The sequence below is a fragment of the Leptinotarsa decemlineata genome, unplaced genomic scaffold (genome assembly GCF_025532065.1).
Source record: "Leptinotarsa decemlineata unplaced genomic scaffold, Ldec_3_MD MMD2_P_RNA_scaffold_2, whole genome shotgun sequence".
Lineage (NCBI taxonomy): Eukaryota > Metazoa > Arthropoda > Insecta > Coleoptera > Chrysomelidae > Leptinotarsa > Leptinotarsa decemlineata.
In genome coordinates, this window is record NW_027412529.1 from 17,847,781 (window position 1) to 17,868,887 (window position 21,107).

The 21,107-nt window shown below is 33.9% G+C and overlaps 2 protein-coding genes and 1 long non-coding RNA gene across 4 annotated transcripts in view; 1 reads left to right on the plus strand and 2 right to left on the minus strand.

Moving 5' to 3' along the window:
• LOC111514329 (guanine nucleotide-binding protein G(o) subunit alpha) overlaps window positions 1–21,107 on the plus strand; it is a 40,462-nt gene that overhangs the window by 18,378 nt on the left and 977 nt on the right. Inside the window, exon 5 of one of the 2 annotated variants that reach the window (XM_023170566.2) lies at window positions 951–7,567. In XM_023170566.2, the coding sequence (XP_023026334.1) occupies window positions 951–1,141 (191 nt within the window). In that variant the 3' untranslated portion in view covers window positions 1,142–7,567. Of the gene's footprint in view, window positions 1–950; window positions 7,568–17,601; window positions 17,899–21,107 lie in introns of those variants that run through there. The other variant, XM_074184866.1, reaches the window with a different exon arrangement.
• LOC111514374 (uncharacterized) overlaps window positions 1–21,107 on the minus strand; it is a 103,446-nt gene that overhangs the window by 3,015 nt on the left and 79,324 nt on the right. The gene's annotated exons all lie outside the window — the stretch shown is intronic.
• On the minus strand, window positions 3,772–9,621 carry LOC141486624 (uncharacterized). The gene is made up of 2 exons (XR_012467955.1): window positions 8,068–9,621; window positions 3,772–4,168 (listed from the first exon to the last, which is right to left on the minus strand). It is a non-coding gene; the product is annotated as an uncharacterized lncRNA (long non-coding RNA).

The window sequence follows — 21,107 nt, forward strand, 5'->3', positions numbered from 1 at the left end:
ATGAGGAATCACCTTCTTAAATGTTTTACACTTATTTAGTTACACCCTGTATAAACATATTAATAAAAAGACATTTTTAACATGGACAAAAATTATATTAAAAACAAAAGTTTAACATATTTGGATCAGTATTTCTGCAAAATTTTTTTAGCTGTTGGTTTAATGGATGACCAAATCGACCTATAATTCTATTTGCTGGTTTTGAGATTAGCTTACACACATTGTCATAGGAAAACAAAGTACAGTTAATGTAGTCATTAAGGACCGTGTTGTTATTATCTACAGTGGTGTATACAGTGTTGATTATTTCAGTTTATTGTATAAGTTTGCTAATTTCCTTGTTGGATGAAACTGCAGTAACGTTAGTTACAAATATAAGTGGTAAAAAACATGGGAACTTTCATTTCTCTCTACTACCTGGTAGAAATGGCTCCATCCATTAATTTATTAAAAACACATCACTATTGGTGAAACTTTCTTGTATGCAATAAATATAATATTAATTTACACTTGTAACATTAAATAACGTTGTTATTGTTAATAAAAGTTTGAATCAATGCGCAAAAATGAATTTCAAAAACTTACTTTTAATTTATATTATGGTGTTTGTCAGAGGCGTATTACCTGTAAGGCAAACTAGGCACGTGCCTAGAGGCGCGAGGCTACGAAGGGGCGCGTGGCTACGAATGGGCGCGTGGCTACGAAGGGGCGCGTGCTGTCGTTCGAAGTCAGTAGTCATTAAAAATTGTGTGCTAGAGGGGCACCTGTGAGGTGCTTGCCTAGGGCGCACTCCACAATTATTCCACCTTTGGTATTTGACACCACCATTTAGATACAAAATATTCTGTGAATTTCAAGTACTCAAATAATGCAGAAAATTATGATTGACCCAATTTTGGATTGGTAATATAACATATATAATGAGAAAAAAAAATTTTGTTACTTTAAAGGTCCCGACAGAGATGTTGATCGAGGAGCCCTTTTCATTCAACACAAATTCATTCTGCGTAACGGTGATTCCAGAAAAGTATTATACCCGCATTTCACAACTGCTACGGATACCGCTAATGTGAGGGTGGTTTTCCAGGCTGTTATGGAAATGGTTATTTCAGCTAATTTAGGACATGTAACATTATTATAGTTTCTGTTACAGCTCTCAATGCTTATTTGTCAAACAAGTACATGTCTTCCTAGTGTTATGAATATTGTATACTTTGAATTTTCAAGCGATATCAAAATAATATAGGAGCTTGAAGATGGCGACAAAAAAACAAACATGATAATATTGGGAGATCAAAATTATGAAGGTTCAACCTTTGAATATTCTGTTTTTTTTTTGTTTAGCTCCCGAATTTAGAAGTGAGCAGTAAAAAAATAATGTGTGAGGAATGTATCAATAACTTTCATGTTCTGGGAATAACTAGATGAAGATATGAAGTGGTTTAAAAAATATCTATCTGATGGAAAACTTAAAAAAAGCCAGTTCATTTAAAACCAGCACTTGCGGAGTTCTACAAGAAATTAGTTTTATTTTCGATTTATACAAATAGTTTCAAAATTGTTATTCAAAGAAAATACTAAGTCATATACAAAACAATATTACTTCATTTGTATAGAAAAAATAAAAAAGATATGATGACATGTTAACTGACATTAACATTGTTGACCTCTTGGTTAAATTAGCACAAATTGAGTTGGAATCATGAAAAGTCTTCATCAAGTGTTGATAACCAAGAACAGAACCATAAACAAAAACAAACCTGTTGAATGTTGACTAACTACACAATTTTCAGAGACTCATATTGATGAAAGTTTCTTTTGGAGTACTGTATTTATTTCTGTTTGATATATTCGAGTATGCAATATTTAATTTCTGTTTTGGAAACAGCTAACTCATCGATAGTAAAACTCTTAGGAGAGTGCAGTATATAATATTGAAATGGATGTTTTGATTACCATATGTTGAACATACATCTCAAATATTCAATCTATTTTTCAATTAAAAATGTGTTGTTTTATTTGTTCAGATAGAAAAAAGTGCAAACCTTCTGCTTTGAATGTCAATGAAATAAATACCATCCATGATCATAATACAAGATGAATCAAACAACTATTTGTTCTAACGTATTCTAAAAACACTTTATTGTGTGATTTTCACTAGACACTAGACATGTCTAGTGAAAATCACACAATAAAGTATTTTTAGAATACGTTAGTTATGGAGATTCATCGAGTATCGGCCGATTCCATCATATAACTATTTGTTCAATTATATCACTCAAAATTTGGGAGAAATATATAATAATCTTCTAAAAAAATAAAAATAAATAAAAAACAATAATTAGGTTACATCCGAATGGAATCTATTTTATTGTCACTAAAATTTAATCATCAATATGTGCATTGACTGATGAGTATTCCAATAATGTATTTAATTACTGTTGATTTTTGGCACTGATGAAGACTACCTTTTCTATTATTATTATTATACGTCATCTGACGAACTTTATTTAAGATACACAAAAAACTAGCGAACTTTATATATAAAAAAAAATGTTTCACAAGGTATCATTCCACAATCCCTGCACAGATACAAGTCCGAGTAAAAGTCAGAAAACATCACTGTAATTTTGAAAACTGGGATATTATTCTTTTCCGATTGATTTTGGGTTATTAAATTGCACCCAATACAAATACTGTTACCACACATTGGAACTGCAACTTTCTCCGCAATGACGCTCTTCACCAATCAAGTTAGTATTATCAGGAAATGAACTATAGCAGTTCTGTGAATCCCCCATTTTCACTTTGCTACTGTTCAAAGGTCTCATTACACATTTTGCTGTCTCCAGACTTCCACAAGTCTAGTGTCACCATTCTTACAATGACACCAATGCTCATTTATTATGCGGCACTAGATTCTAAACAACAGGTTCTTAAATATTAGGTTTATTTATGATGTCTTAGTTTAGTTTTTAGATGTCTTGGTTATAAGAAACAGGGTTTGGAATTAGATATATTCTTGACATCTCCTACTGTTAGAATCACCTTTTCAGTAAAAGAAAATGTTATCAAGTGAAAGATGAGCAATTAATTGGAATTTAATGTCAGGACATTTTTCTGTTAATTGAATATATTACCTCATACTTTTCTTTGAGTTTATTATTATTTGCAACCAGTGATAATTAAAACATAGCGGGTGTGCATTTTCTAGCCCAAACATAGGCTTGTTATGTTCTCTCTGAGTAAAGAAAGACAGGATATTGATTTGCTGAAAGTTTATTTTTGTTTCCTATTTTCAAAGACGAAATAATAAATTACATCGAATTTTAATGAAATTTGCAATTTTGGAGGCCAGTACATCGAAATAGCAAAGTGTGTATGTCATGGGAACTGTAAACATTAACAATGGATCCATTGCATAGTTCATTATTTTATGAACCCCAATCTGCAAAGCAATAGGATCTCTGCTGGAAATTTCCAGATAATTTAAAGTTACAAAATAATTGATTCAAGACTAAAAGTAAAAGTGAGGATTCACTCAGAATGGAATTAGTATAGTTTTGCCTCCTGACGCCAATTTGGTTGGTGAAACGTGTTTTACATTATTACATGTTCAATTACCTCAATGTTTAATGAGTCCATTTTGTAAAACAAACCGGTATTCTGTATTTTTATCGATTTCCTACTATTTGGTCAAACAGTGGGTGAAGCTCAATGAATTTCACTTGAGAAACCCTGATATACTTGAACATTCTTTATTCAACTCTCGATAGGTGGGTAACTTATCATTTAGTGAATATCAGTCGACTTGAACTTGAGATTGTATATTATTTCTGGGCAATTTAGGTTTTTATCATTCAGCATTATCAAGGCTTCAAGAACTTTTGTTTGGTATGTTTTTGCCAAGGTTTGACTCCACTAAACCTGAAGACTGTTTTCACAATCAGTTTTTTTTTCTTTCTTCTGCATTCTCTGTATCACTGACATAATTGTTCTTTCTGACTATGCCATTCAAACTATTGAATTCCTAGCCAGCTCTAGTTAGGAGAGTTTTTATCTGGTATATTTGAAATCACTTCTGAAGAGTTTCAGCTGATTTAGCCAGGATTAGTCTTGAGTCCTTTACATGTTCAGAAAAAGCTTTGGTGGTATCAATTACCAATGACTGTAAAAAAAAATAAAGTGAAATTTTTGGCATAGGTTGACACAAGTTTGAATAATAAATAAACTGCTGAGTCTGAAATCTACCCAGAACATGGGGTTACTAGCTAATCCAATTAATGGGTTTGACACATAAAAATTCTAATGAAGAAGACAAAAACCCCAAGTCGTTGTTACCGTTATGATATTATTTAATGAAAGCTCTTAATAACTTGAAAACCTAGATAATTTTATGAAGGTTTGCTCATTATAACTGTTGATACAGCAGTCTAGCCAATTTTCTAGCTCTATCAGACGTGTTTAGGGTGTACTATTTTTGCGAGCTATTATCAATAACAGTACTAACTTCACCACACTTACTGTCAGTAATGAAATTTAAGACAACATTTTTAAAATAACAAATGCATGTCTCAAAAAAATGTTGAATTGCTTCTGTTGATTTTCTTATAGGATTTAAAGAAGTTGAAGTGTGTATACATTTGTTGGGAAATATATATATATATATAGATATTCTATTACTCTATCCAAGTACCTATTTCATAAGCAGCTAATTTTTAAGATATGTTTCAGAAATAACCATTAATTATCTGCTATTAACCAAAATTTTTGACAGGGGTTATCTGAAAAATATATTATTGTTGGTTACTTTTAAAACAAGACAGTCATGTCAATTATAAAGTGTGTTATTGTTGATAATTATATTATTGAAGCGCAAACAGGAAATCATATGCTGTGATCATACATTTTCCGACTAATTAATCTTATAGTCATTAAAATAAATTGCGAAGTTGGGCATTTTTGAATATGAAAATCACATGGGGCCCCTAACATTGAAAAATTTCATGAACTGACGATGAGTTTAAAAACAAACACTTTCCTAATCACCATACGTTAACTTGGTGGAATGCGCGTCGGGAAGAGTATTGAAGTTTTCTGATTTGGAAAAGTACTTGTTTTTGGATTTTTTATGCCAGAGGTTCCAGTTTTATCTTTTGTTATGATGATAATTTTTTTTACTATTCATTAGTCCGATGTGTTACTATCCACGTTTGAAGAAACAACTGAATGAGTGATTAAAAAAATGGAACTGGGTAATTTTTTGAGAATATAACTGAGTGTTACCTTGGACAAATGAGTGGATAAAGGGATCTGGATCTTTGCCTGACAATAAATGAATCTTCACATGGAGGGGACGATTAAATTAAATTTGATGAACAGGAACAAATAGTTTCAAAGTTTACTAAGTTTCATTTGGTTCACGTTAGGGTATTAGTTTTTCAAATGTCTTCCTTTATACTTGTCCAAATGAACACGTTTTAATCTATGTAGTTCATTATTTTCATTGCCTGTACGAGATAATTGATAACACCTACCTGGTTCATAAAAATGTTTGATTTTTTTTTCAGAAAATGTAAATGATAAAATTTGTTTTTTTTTGTTTTTCTCAAAACAGCATAAAAGTGACCACAAGGTACGTTTCAACAATCACTCATTCAAATATTCCAAATTCAATTTTGTCATCTGCTAATTGTTCCTCTCACCAGAACAAAATCATCACTTAGTATTTTGATGTTGGGTTCGTCGCTTTTCAGACAAATTTAATTTATATCTAACCGTTTTTTCGGTAGTAGTGGTGATTTTGGAACCACTAAAATACATTTCTGGTTATTTTTGGAACATATCCTTGGTATACATGTGGCTTTGAGACAATTTTTTAGTTCCTATATTGCTAGCTGTACTTGCCATTACATCACATTTTAATGGTTCCCATAGTACATATTTATTAACAAAGCAAATTAGACAAATAGCCAATCATGTGTAGTAAGATTAAAGTTTACAGACAATAACATTCACTGATTCATTCATTTGACTGTTCTTTATTTTGTTATTTCAGCTTATTAGATGGTTTAACAGTTTCTCTTTTAATTTATTTCAATCATTGCCATATTTTATTTGGTCTCATTTTGGAATAGTTTTATTTTTTTTAGTAATTTTTTACTTTTTGAAACCTTTATGTTGTATATGGATTGTGTGTAAGTAACTAATAGTAATTCTCAAACATACAGTTTTGCTGTTTTCATTATCATTTATTGGTGCAACCTTTCTTGATTTTCACCATATTTGCAATAGCAACGAATCCCGATTATTATTGATTTGAACTTGATAACATTTTCCATATTCTTTTTTTCCCCTTATTGATTTGCCCTTTCTATTAATTTTTTTTCTGAGACGACAGTAACGAAAATCGCCCTAGAGTATGTTTTAGGATATGCAACTTGGTTTATTTGAAATAATGATTTTCAATAGTTTAGAATGAATGTTTCCTCCTCAAATAATGTTAAATGAACATTTCATTTTTCATATTTGCATCCTTACTGAATGAATTGGAATGTATCAGTTAAAATTTTACTAAAGACCCTTTTACTATGACTTAAGCCTTTTATAATTTCATGTTTGGCTTACAATCTACCAGATAACTTTGAATTGGTGCGCTCAAGGGAAGACTGAATGATTAATACTCATTTCTCATTCATTTGATACAGAGGATTAGTGAACATTGAAAATGGATCTATTATAAGTAAATGGAAAACATCATGATAAGAGGCAATTGTTTTTTATTTATAAGGTGTAACTAACAAAAAAGATCTCCCTGATGTGTTCCATAAACTAACAAAAAGTAAATATATATTAAGGCCATGTATAATAGATGTGTTCGATTATAAAAAATCTGAAGCTGAGCGAGCAAATGCAGATCTACATGATCGCAGAGAACTATTCAAGAATGACTAGCGAAAACACAGGCATCATTATGTCAATAAGAATTTGTCATGAACTCCTTTATGAAGATAGTATGTGCTGACAACCAAATATTCCACTAGAAGTTAATTTTCCAAAAAAATACCTGAAACTGAACCAACTTTTAAAAATATGATGAATGACAACTGAAAAATCTGTCTGATTCTAACGTTGATCTCGAAGCCAACCGATCACATATATTTTTGCCTCGCTCTCGTAAATATCAAACACAGAGCAGATGTAAACTGAGACAACCGATCTGCATTATCGAATGCTAGCCGAGCACAACGACAGCGCTCAGATTTTTATTAAACGAACACACCTGATTAGTGTAGTAAAATCTGTTAGGAATCAATGATAGAAGTAGGATATATGTATTGTTTTATTTTTTATATAGTTCTTTGTGTAAGGTTGAGATATTAAAATTAATGTTGCTTTCTATATTGGCTTTATGCACTCATTTTTTGTGAGTTCTTTCGTATGGGATTTGTGCGAAAATAAAATTTGAACTGAATATGTGCTAAATGAAGAATTGCTGTGATAAAATGGCCTTATTCATGAATTTGTGTTTATATTAATTATGAGGAAAAATAAATTATGAAAATCATCATTATTTTATTTTACCACAACCTTCTACATAAAATGGGATTTTGGTAATATTATATTGTTAACTGAAACTTGAAAATTATTGTCAAATAGCTTTTTCATATTTCAACCAATTTATACAAAACATAACTGAATTAATCACATAAACCTTCCTCTTGAATCACTTCAACCATTGGTGAAAATCGTATGGAAATCCGCTTGGTATACTTCAACAATTTTCAATTGAAGGTGATTCATTAGCAACGTCGCACTTGAAGTGACCAACGGATAATCCTCTTACCAACTCTGCAGAGGTGTACCAAAATAATATTTTTATTCATTTAAACACATAGGTAATTACGTAAAAATTGTTATAGTAGATGGCGCTACCTGGTGTCAATGGTAAAACTGATTACATTTTCTTATTATGCCTAATACAGTAATTGAAAAAAACAAAAGAATTTACTAAATAATTATTATGTTCCTTTTATAAAGAGAACTACAAAGCAAAGAAATAATTACCTATGTTATGCTTATGAAGTTTCAGAATCCATTGACTCGTCCGAAGAGGAAACCCCAGTCACACTTATTAAATCTATTATTATTTGGTCAAAAACAGTGTCTACCATCCCGTCCAATCTCCACATTTTCTCTTCTTCCTTGATCACATGGGTTACAGCATTAGCTCAATCTTCTTTCCGTATCCGTTCCATTGCGAGTTCTAATAACCCTTAATTTGAGCCCTGATTAATTCTATCGGGTTTAACTCGCAATGGTAAGGAGGAAGTTTCAAAATGGTGATGCCTTCAGCACGAGCTATTGTATCCACCACATGCTGGCTATATCTGTCACGATGCTGTTTAATGACACTCATTAGCTCGGCCTTAACCATGTCTTCGGAAAATGGAATTCCTTTTTGTCCTAAACAACTCTGCATGTCTGCTTTTCTGGTGGTCATAGTTGGCAGCTGTTCTACTAATCGGCTGTGATAAGAAGCGTTATCCATTACTATTACCGAATTTGGCTCGACTCGTGAAAGAAGGGATTCAAAACATCCTTCAAAGCGTTGGGCGTCCATGTCTTCGTGATAATCCCCCGTTGTTTTGGATAAAAAAATTAGTGAACTATCGTCTAAAAAGCCACTTTCGCTACTTATATGGGCGACAATTAGTCGTTGCCCTTTACCCGTTGGTCCGCGTAACTCTGTTAATAAACCGTCCACAAATGCTTGACGATAACTAGTTACAGTAGTATCTTGCCAGATCTTAGATACTGTGTGACCAGCATTCACCCACGTTTCGTCCAGATAATAAATCTTTTTGTGAGCAGAACGCTTTTCTCTAATAGAGCGAAGATATATCTCCGTCGCCACGAGACTATATCTTCTCTTTCTATCAATACAGATTTACGGAATCGTTTCGTTTGGCTTATTTAAATTTTAAATCTTCTTTTATTATTTTCCTTATTTCTCTTTGTTCATTTTTGGAATGAGATCATTATCCATTACCTTTGTCCTAATGGATTCAAGAATAGGCGCTTTATTATCAAAAAAGAAAGAATGAATGGTATAGCGTACAAAATTTTTCTGGTACTCGTCCAATTAAATTTTTTTTCACCACGACAATGTACTTTTGGAGCTTGCACTTTCATGTACAATGCGTTCAATTGTCGACACAGATATTCCCGCTAAAAATGAACACTGGGCTACAGCTTCCACTGTACGGAGTGTATTTTTTTAAATTTTCGTACACTCTACAGACAATCTGTTTTTCTTCTAATGACATAAACTTCCACTTTCTGGTTCATACTATCGATATGCAGAAGCTATCTTGTTACGGGGGGCAAATTTTATGAATTCATCTTACTTTTCAATTATTTACAATGGCCATGCATAGACAATAAAAATGACCCCGGTAAGAATTTAGTTCTAACATTTAACATTGCTGCCGTTAGCTCTCAGTTCAATTTGTATATTCGATTGAAACTTGTTATAGTATAGTTATTGAGTTTATTACGTTCAGAATTAATTTGTGAACCAACACCAGACAGCGCTGTTTGGACCCACCAGACAGAAGACTCAATCCCAAAATATCAAAGATACACGAGGCTCTGCAAGGCGGACCGTTACAAAGACAAGCTTCAACATCGACCGCCGAACGAGATTTATCCTCCGTCTTTCACTACAAAGCAACTTGACAGATTTGGGATCCAACATCAGACTCACCAGGTCTCATCAGATCAGTGTTGCTAGGCTAAACCCCTAAACTGCCCCAAAAAGAATCAGGCCTAAAAGGAAAGATGATGGCATCACCCTATAAGAAGACACCATCTATGGCAATTGATCTCCGAATATCAAGGATAAACAAGACTCCCCAAGAAGAACCGTTGCAAAGCCAAGCTTCGACATCGACCACAAAACGAGATTTGTCCCTCGTCTTTCACTGCAAAAAGCAACTTAATGGATTTGGGATCGAACACCTGACAGCGCTGTTTCGACCCACCAGGTCTCATCAGTGTTTACGGGGCTGAACCACAGATACAGGCCTAAAAAGAAAGGTGATGACACCTCCTCTTACGAAGCTCCCCCTACACAAGACTCAGTCTCCGAAAATCAAGGGACCACATAAGGGAGCCTCGTGTATTCTTGATATTCGGGGATTGAGTATGCTGTCGATACCATAGAAGTCGTCCTCATAGGTGGAGAAACCAGATACCATCATGGTTACTTTTAGAGTACTTTATTTTATAATATTTGTAAATGGTGAAATGTGATATGTCACTTGTCATATGCAAAATAAGCCATACTCATACATTTCGTCTAGTTTCAGTTGTTTTTGATGAATACATACAATTGTTTTTTGGTAATGAAATGTATTTCTTTTTTTTAAATTATAAAAAAACTAATTCTTTTTCTGAAATAGATGAATTTTTACTACCAACTAACTTACTTTTTTACAATCGTATAATTTTAGAATCGTATAATTTGAATTTAGAGATCCTCCTTCATTATGAGTTCCGATAGTTATTATCATTAAGACGAAAATTCATCAGAAAAAGTCAATACAATTTAATTATTCACAATTTCTCCTTTGTGAGACGGTACATAAACCATTGATTTTAGTTAGATCTACATAGAGAAAGCTCAATATCATAGCATGGGGTTGCAGTAATGAATTCATCAGAGTATTCGTAGCACAAAAGCGCATAGTTAGACTAATTTTCAGCATTGAACACTAAGGCAGCTGTAAACCAGTATTCGTTAGGAAAAAATTATTATCAGCTCCTCCATATACATTCTTAAATGTATATGATTTGCTAGATCTTAACATCCATGAACTAGAAACAAACGCAACGGTGCACAGTTACAAGTCATGGTGATGTTTTGCGTAGGTATTTCAAGTCATAAGTCAACGAAATATAAAAAGTCCCTTTTGTATAATGCCATAAATCTGTATAATAAATTACCAGAGCAGATCAAACAAATTACCTCTGCAATTGCTGCTGCAAAAATGTTACTATAATTGTGATGAATTCCTGGAAGATGATTTCCGATGAGCACTAATTTTACTTATTTTTTTCCCTCTTACTATTATTTAGTCTTATCTTCGACGCCTGTTCCATATTTTTACTAAGGAATTTATATATACGTCTTTTCTAAATATGTGTATGTATGTGTGTTTATATGTGTGTATGTTTATGTATGTATGTGTGTATATGTGTGTGTATGTATATATATGTATATAGACATATATGATAAATAAAATACCTACCTATTTTATTCGTATCACACTGTTATGTTATATATATATTTTAAGTTATTGACATATCATATGTACATACTGTACCTCAGTGGCAAATAAATAAATAAATAAGTCACATACATTCCACAGATGAGACAGAAGTGAGTTTCATGATCATTGCTTGTTTTCAAAACACGAAGATGTGTGATGGGTATTGAGGTTCTAATCTTAGAGATGCAGGGTCTACCATAATGTGATAAATTAAAGAATTAACTAAACTTTATTTCTAACAATATTTCACTAATCACAAACTAATTTATTCAATACAACACTTAACAACTAACGCTCAATTTATTTCCACTATTTGAATTTCTTGTTTAGCCACTCGATTCACTTTTAGAACTGCCCTTTTGGGTCGGGAAGACGGCGATTCCCGACTACATTATTTTGCGGTGATATCATGTATTTGTTTCATGATTCGGCCGGCGTACTGATCAGGGGCGGCTTCAGATTCGTTACAATAAGGTTCCTCATACAATTATGCATTTGTGGTCTCACGACATTATCAGCAAAACACTGTATTGTGAATGCAGAATCATCTCTAGGACTCCTTTGGTATTGAGGTTGTTTCAATGATGTTTTTTACATGTTAAAAAAACTTCTTTATACTTTTATACTGTATCTACTTTATAAAAGTACTACGCTAGATAAAGTGTTCAAGGCAATAAAATTATGGAGTTGTTACTATTCAAGTTCAGTGTGGAGACACTCATAAAGGATCAAGTTTTTTTACCTTAATTCTATGTAAGAGGTGTTGATAGAAATTTTTACATGTAAATTCGAATCACTTTAAATCGTACGGATATTGCAATCGAGAAACTATACAAAGCAGGTTGTTAAATCAAACTTTAACTATGTGCCAAAATTATTTTCTGAGTGTACCTATTGGCCGTGGTTACATAGGTGTATATAATAATGTCTGCTAAAGTCGTAAACGAAACGTCAAGCATAAACATCTACAGACTACGGCCAATAAACTCGGAAAATAGCTTTGTGTAGTTGTTCAGCCACTAAATTTTCTGAAGTCAGTTGTCATCCAGTTGACTACTTCGAATCCCGCAACCTTCTGGACTTTGCATACTTCTATTATCGTTTCTAGCGCTTCTTCTTCAGTGTCTTTTGAATCCAAGCAATCATCTAGGTACATAGAATTTCTTGATAATAGCTGTTCGGATGTGTGGATTCGTAGAAAATTCCTCAGCTTTCGAGTTTTTTCCGAATTGAGCACATACGGCAAACAGGTTGCTCCAAAAGTCATGACCAACATTTCATAAACATCAAGAGGTCTGTCACTTTTTCTTCAGCGAAATGAAGAAGATACCTAAGATGAGGGTTGTCAATTTGCTCTTCCTCTGAGCTTAACTTCTTTATATATCCTTTTTCTTCATATTCCATGATATTCTTTCAATATTCCTTCCCAAATTTTTCGTTCAGGCGACATTTTCTTTCGACACATTTTAGTCTTTGGAGTGCCATGAATTTACTTTCAGGTAGCTGTATGTTATCGGTTTTCCACAATAAACCGATTTCGTAGTATTTTTCCGGTACACTTTGTGTTTCTCATTAGTTCTAATGCTCGTGAACTTTCACGAGATGGTTGGTCGACTGCGATCAGAAAACCGAATGTTTCAGTCAGATAAGATTTTTCTACCATCTTCTGCAGCTCTTTATCAGAGTTTTCCCTGATATTTGGTCTTAGTCCGTGTACAGTCCAACCTAACTTACATTTACTGGCTACAGGAAGATTTTCTGAGCCGGTTCTTATCTGTCTCACAAGTTCAGCATTAAGCACTGAAGGTTTTTCATGATCGATATATTTTATTGGAACACCTTTTGGATGTGAAAACTTTTTCCAATCGGATATGTTAATGTCTTGTTCGGGTAACGACATATGAGTGACAGTTCGGACTCTTTTCATAGTAAACATTCTGCTGTCATCATCAATTTTGGAAACAGTCACATCTAAACGAACGGAATTTTTTTCAACCATGACATTTTCGTTTGTCCATTGTAGACGAAGTGATTACTTCGTTCCCGTTAGCCCAAGTGTTTCTGCTACTTCTGCGTCTAACCGTAGGCGTCACCGTAGACGCCTCATCACAAAGATCGAGAATAGGGACAACACCTCGTGGACCGTATACTTTTATACAAATCACTATCAGAAGAATCGTAGTAAAAGGTTTGTTGACAGAGCATACTCTTCCTCGATTATCATCATAAGTATCTCTTCCTATCGCTGCCTGATTGCTATCGACTTGTAATTCTTTGTGTAGTAAAGGATGATGATGAAGTTCATAGCCGGTTGTTCCACAAACCTTCCTCTTTGAATGTTTGATGATTCTTTTGAAGGCGACTGAAACATTTTTTTCCGGTTATCGTTTCCCATCTCTTATTCAGGTCATCATAATTCATCTGTGGACAAATGCTTTCTTAATGTATTTTATCTCAATACAACAGCTGAATGTGAGTATTGCATACTCTTTCATTTATCTTCATTTGATTTCAAAATTTCTGTGAGAATGTTTTATTGCGTGGGGTACTAACATTACACGCAAAGCTTGCTTTCTCGTTCAATCACAAAGAGAAATCTTCTAATATCACCCTTTTTCATTTCCACCTTTTCATCCCAGGATCTTTTTATTGAATTCGAAATTTTCGCCAGTAATTCTCGGATAAATTGAGGATTTTAGAGATAACGTTTACTTCCTAGACTCTTCATGATCGCAACCACGTTGCTCACCTCTGCAGAATAATGAATCAGCTTTTCAAATGTACCTATTTTCTCTTATGGCACAAAGGAAACTGATTCTGTTCATCAAAGTATCTATGATGTATTCAGGTCTTCCGAACCGTTTCTCTAAAGTTTCAATCACAAGGTCTACGTTATCGGCAGTTAATATCATTCCTGCAACTGTTGTCTTTGCTTCCCCTTTTAGAAATATCTGGAGCTTCAGCATGATCTCTTCATTGCTGTAGTCACAAAATTTGCGAATATTCTTGAAAGACTTATGGAACAGGGGCCAAACTTGGGGACTGCCATCAAACTGTGAAAATTATTTTTAATGTTTTTCGCATGTGAAATTTATACGGATTCATTACTGCATTAGACGTTGGGTTTCGAGTTGTTGAAGCCTGGAGAGAAAACTTTCTGCAAACGTTTGTAACAGTTCCACAAAGCTGTTGTATATCTTGTGATGTGATGTTTCCTGGTTTCTCTTCGAGAAATTCGTCTTCGACCTTGGGTATGTTATCAGTGGGTTTCTCAGTTATTTCAGGAATACGTGACAGATATTCTTTTCTAGCATAATGAAATTGTTCAGATGTGTAATCTACCCATTGAGATACTGTGTTTCTTTGTTCTTGTTCTTCAATTGATTCTCTTCTGATATTTTTACTCCTTGCTTCTGATTGAACGTAACCGCTGCCTTCTTCTTGGGCATCTGTCTCAGCTTAATGCAATTCTTTTTCGAGTTGAACTCTCGAACTCTCTACGGTTCTTTTCTTCCAGTTGTTGTTCTTCCAGTTCTAGGTCTCTGGATTTTCTTTGTAGCTCCCTTCTTTGTCTTTCTATTTTTAGAGCTATTCTTTTCTTTTTCAAATCTAAACTAGTTCGTCGAGATAATCCGGTATCCCTTGAGGCTCTCTAGTGAACAGACTGCTTCCTGCTTTGAATGAATCTCATATATCAAGTAAGTTGACTTCAACGACTTTTTCAGGTAGTTTGTCTAGATTGGATTCTGGTTTCTCACGACTTCCAAATCCTTTTGGCCATACGTAGTCCGATGACAGACTTTGATTCAGACCTACACTTTCTCACTTGGACGTACGTTTCTCCATATCATGATCACGTCGAGGTCACCAAATATTGTTTCCTTGATAATTATTAAATTCGATATTGCCCAATAAATCCTACTTTTAGTAGGGATAAACTTTTATTGACTTTTTCGTTGACAAATTATCAGTAACTATCCAAAACATTTCGTTTTGTAATTTACAGGGTCACATAATTAACAAAATAAAGGCAAACTGATAAAAATATTAACAAATCAATATAACAATTATCCTAAATTTTGTTGTAAAAGGAACAACCGTGTTGTTGCACAACATGTGTATAGAACGGGTGTAACTATTTTGCAGGTCTGCAGGGGAGCAAATTGTTCTCATTAAACATTGCTCACGTAATCTTTTAGACTGGCCAAAATTCTTGCAGGTTGGATCTTCCAGATATGAATTTCGACTAGATTATATTAAAATATTTTTTGCAGGTCGGCAGAAATTCTTGCTGGTCGAGTCTCCCAGATATGAATCTAGACCAGATTATCCATTTTCAACAGAAACATTTCCCAACCCCCACCCAAAAAGTTCACAAATCTCAAGAAATTTGAAATATATTTTGCAGGTAGGCAGAAATTTTGCAGGTCGGGTCTCCCAGACTTGAATCTCGACCAAGTTAATCATTTTTGACAAAAAATTCCAACCCCCACCTTTTGAGTGAGGAATAGGAATTTGTACCCAATCGTGGATGGGTTTGTCCCAGGCTGCAATTTCATTTTTGGTAAATGAGAAACTGATTTCCGGAAGATGGCCGAAAAGAGATTTCCAGTCGTCCTATATGAAGTTGGGGCTCCAGAATGAAGAATCAGCTATGAAGAAATATAAGATGGTCTGTCCCAATTATGTCCCAGAAATGAATATGCAGAAGGAACTCAGAATGATAGGTTATTTATTCATTAGCAAATGTCAATGTCAAATGTCATTTTTACACCGCATTTGGCAACCATGGGGTCGCATCTTAATAAGGTCAATTCGGGCAGTGAAAGGCAAAAGGCAAAGTACTTTTCTGTGCTCCATGTTCTGTGTTCTGTGGTATTGTTTTGATTTGACAGAATCGGGCAAGTCGGCATGCACGGCGTGCAAGGCGCACAGCTGTATTTCATATTAATTATCTCAACTTCAAAACGTGTAATTCTTGGTATTTTTGTTGTTTAGGACTTTAATCTCAAAAGGTAATATATTGTTTTTTCATTTAATGCTTGATTTTCTCAAAAAATATTGATAGTAGCAGAATGGTCCAGTGAAGACAAAAACAAAATATGATTCTCAATACTTTCCAGTCCATAATCTCAGTATTTTATGGTATAAATCCTATGGCCTGATTGAATGTTAATGACTAAGTTGATTCAGACTGGTATTAATGACTTACATTTGAACTCCTATAGCAATTTGTGTAAGAAACCTTCAACTATTTTCTTGATTCTTCAGCTATCCTTTAAAAATTTTTTCATTAAAATACGTTCTCACTCTACTCTCACTCAGTACATTTTTTGTCACAATCTAAACAATTGTTTCTCTAGATTACTGACACTTAGTTATTTTCATATTACCATTTCCTAATAATACCTGTATCTTCATTCAAAGAGAACAACAAACCTGTGAACGAGGAAGTGTATAACATTTGTTTTATTGTGCACACCAGTGGGAGATGTCATGAATATAACTAATCATATATCCATTTTTTTATACACATCAAATCCTTAACCCTTTAGGGCCATATCTTATCACTAATACATCTAGGAATGGTAAATGTTTTAAATTTTGCATGTTAACTGATTAATAAGAGAAACACACATTCCTTTACCTTACTCCGTATTTCCTATATGTATAATGTAATATATGTGAAACATATAATTTAATTTTCATTCCTCGGAATTGCCAATCCTTACTCTGAAAAAAATAGTGTAATGGCTAATTATATCCAGCGAAAGTGTGAAAATTTATTTTGTTAGAAGTAAAGATAGTGTTTATGAACATGACCAATAGTTGCGATTTTTTAGATAATGAATCAAAACCCTATTTTTGAATATTCAGTTGGTTTGGAACATTGGATTAGATTGTAGAATAGTGGAATGAATTATGAAATAATTTGTAGCTACTTTGTCTGCTGAAGAGATGGTAAATGGCTAACATTGTGTGGAAAGGTAGAGCAGAAACATTTTATTTTAAACAAATATTGACTGACTAAAGTATCTTTGAAGAAGTCAGAAATGAGTTAGATACATTTTTCCAAACGAAATGTAACAAAATCCACTTCTCAGTCAATAGTTGATAATAATTTATGAATCAATTTTTAACAAAACAAATTCTTGAGTTTTTGGTGGAAACATATGTTTTTTAGTGCACTCAAAGTAAAATAATATGATGCATGAAAAATTATGAGTAAAATTCAAAATTATATATCAGATTTGCTTTCTTACAGTATTTAACAAAATGCCATCACTCATTCGACCACTGATGATATTTGGCCCATCAGGTTCAGGAAAGAGTACTTTGGTCAAAAAAATGTTGGAAGAATTTCCAGATAAGTTTGGATATTCTGTTAGTCATACCACCCGAAAACCCCGCCCAGGAGAAATTCATGGCATACATTATCATTTTACTGATGTAGAAACAATGAAACGGGCCATTGAAGATGGATTTTTTCTTGAGAGTGCAGTATTTTCTGGAAATATGTATGGCACTAGTAAGGCAGCAGTAGATGATATTGCTAAGAAAGGTAAGGAAAGTGATGAATACAATGTAGCAATCAGACATTTTGAGCTCACCTTTGAAAGTCTAGTGAACACTGCACAAGGTGGGTCATTTTGTTTCAAGATATGTGAGAAAAGCATAGTAAATCAGAGAAATGATTTATTACCACTCATTATTTTTTGATAAGAGATATTTTGATACAATCTGCAACTATACCATTAGATGATTTTCAGTTATTGGTTCAGGGCAGTTATTAATTCAGGTTATGTGCATTTCATTTTTGTTGTTGTTTTATAATTAATTTATGATTTGTGTTTTAGAATTATGTAAATTTTCAAACTTGTTTGCACTATTTATACTTCTAAGCAATCATTGTTATAACAAATCTGTGATTAAGGGTAACTTTCTGCCAACTTCCAACTTTTCATACTTTCGGGACTATGTTGATAATTTGAAAAACTAACAATATCTTAAAATTGATGATTTTTAATGACTCCCAATCGCATATTAGTTCAGAAATAGTAAAATTATTTGCAGACTATTTTAAAAGTGGCTACTGTGCCACACTATTTATGTGTAATAGAACTGAAATTTATACTACAGATAACCTCCCTACAGAAATATTTAATAGCATTTGATAAATTGATAATGAACTAAGTTCTGGACCAGATGGTATCCTACACTATTTCCTGAAGCATTGTTCATATACTTTAAGTATGTTGCTTCATTTAACCTAATCTCTCTCTTTCAATGTCCAAACTTCCTTAAAAATGGTTCGATATTTATGTCATACTTATATATTTTGAAATGGCTTAGAGGAGTGGTGGAAAACTGATACAGTTTCTATATTGTCCTTCATGACTAAGCTGCTGGAGAAAATCCTAGATCATTTTGTTGACACTGAATAGTTTATTAATGATGGTCAACATGGTTTTACTAACTGTAGTTAGGTTATGTTAGGTCAAAAGTGAGTGGGTCTATTCGACCCTCCACCGCAACCCGCAAACAAACCCAGCTTCTTAACAAAGCCGATTAGTTTGTATGGTGAGTGGTCTTTCAGGTCAGATGGTAAGAGTACGGCTCTGCCAAACTCTAAAGACCTGATTCGGTCCCCAGCGGGGCAGGCACAAAGTATATGCCCCGTTAATGAGGTAGTCGGATAGTCAAGTTGCAAGATTCCCACCTTGATACCCACGACAAACTTCCCATATGAGGGTTTTTGCACGTCAGCTACACCTGAAGATGCCTTAGATTCAGCCGTGCAGGGCTTTTTCGCCTCTGGTTTTGGTGAAACCTCACTTGAGCACAAACGTTTGCTAACCTGCTCATGGGGGGTTAGTTCCCCCACCTGAGACAGATTCTGCGTACGCCGCAGCTCTCGCTCCTGAACTAAATTTACAGGGAGGTCAGTTGGAGTCGTAAACTCGACATCCATCTCCTCTGTAGACTCGCTCCTGAACTAAATTTACAGGGAGTTCAGTTGGAGTCGTAAACTCGACATCCATCTTCTCTGTAGACTCGCTCCTGAAATAAATTTACAGAGAGGTCCGTTGGAGTCGTAAATTCGACATCCATCTTCTCTGTAGACTCGCTCCTGGATAAATTTTTACAGGAAGATCAGCTGGAGTCGTAAACTCGACATCCATCTCCTCTGTAGGCTCGCTCCTGATCTAAGTTTACAGGTAGATTAGTTGGAGTCGTAAGCTTGACATCCTTGTCCTCTGTAGATTCAGCATCAGAAAGAATTTTCAAGTTTACTCTGTCCATAAAAGTCCATAAAGTAGCTAGGGAAAGAAGGTCAATCACGACAGAGCTCCGCAATACCGTGACAAGGCGATGCTAAGGCGAGAGGGCGCCCGGTATCTCGAAGGTTCCTTGAAGACAGCTGATAGCCTCAGTGTCATTCATCCTCTCGGCACGGATACACACACCTTAGGATTAAACCATTGTTGGGATGCCATTCAGTTAGGGAATAACAGAACCACAAGTGATTCTGTCATTCCTGTATCCAGCGGGGCTATGTGGAAGCAGGCATCCGATGGCCGGTTTGCTCAGCCCCCACATCCCAAGCCAATGCACTCACCGAAAATAGCATGCAAAGTGGTTCAGGCAGTGAAAGATGAACAAGGACAGCATACCTGTAGTATTCTTAATTTTTTTAGGTAATCCTAATGTACAAACATTCATTGAAAATATAATACATAATCAAAGTACAAAGTAATAATAAATAAATAAAAAAAATATCTACAAATTTATTTTAAAAGTCAATATGAACATATCAAAGATTTATAAAAGTGGGAAAAAAAAATGAAATGAATAGACATCACAAGAATAAATAAATAAATGAATGAAATGAATAACTTTTTTGATATGCTGCAATAACACTTGTTTGAAAGTGTGAATACTTGTGTTGTTTCTCAATTGTCCTATATTTATTTTTTCCAATATTCAAATGACCAATTTACCACTGGGTGATTTTGAGATGACCACAGTCTATTTGAACTAATGTTGTTATTTAGGTGATAACTACTATTTATGAAATATTGGTTGAATGTTGTAGCCACTTCTAGTGAATCAGTAATAATATAGGGCTCAGGAGATAAAAACATTATCTTATTAGAGTTTTGGGAAGTGTATTTCTATTCGAATCAATATTTTTCTCTAAATACAGAATTTTCCTCATTTTCAGTAAGTTAACGTATTGATTTCTAACATATAATTCCGCAGTCTTCAATTTGAATATTGAACCTTTCTTGAAGCTTTGTTAATATTCGAATAACCCTGAATAAAAAAATCAAACCGACTTATGTCTGGTGATGTGAAGGAATCTAAACAAAAGTTTTTTATCTAATATAGTACTATAAGTCTAGTATTTCCAAAAAGAAATTAGCTACTGGTAAAACGAAGATTCTGTCTACATGAAGGATCCAGTCCATGTATGAAATTATTCAAATATCAGTCATTTAGTCTGTTGGGTTTCATGAAAAATATACTGATGCTTTTCTAACCAATAGAAATGCATAAAACAAAATTATAATATTTTCTTTTACCCGGTAATAATGCATACAGAAGGTGAGAACCAGTGAGATTAAAACAAACATTCCCTTTGAATATACTGCTGTGCGATAGGATTTAGTGTGGAGTCAGGATTAAGAACCACAGGAAAATTTTTGAGTGCAAAGGGGCTAAAATTCACAGTAGGTGTTTGTTAGCTTAGGTCAATACCATCTTTCA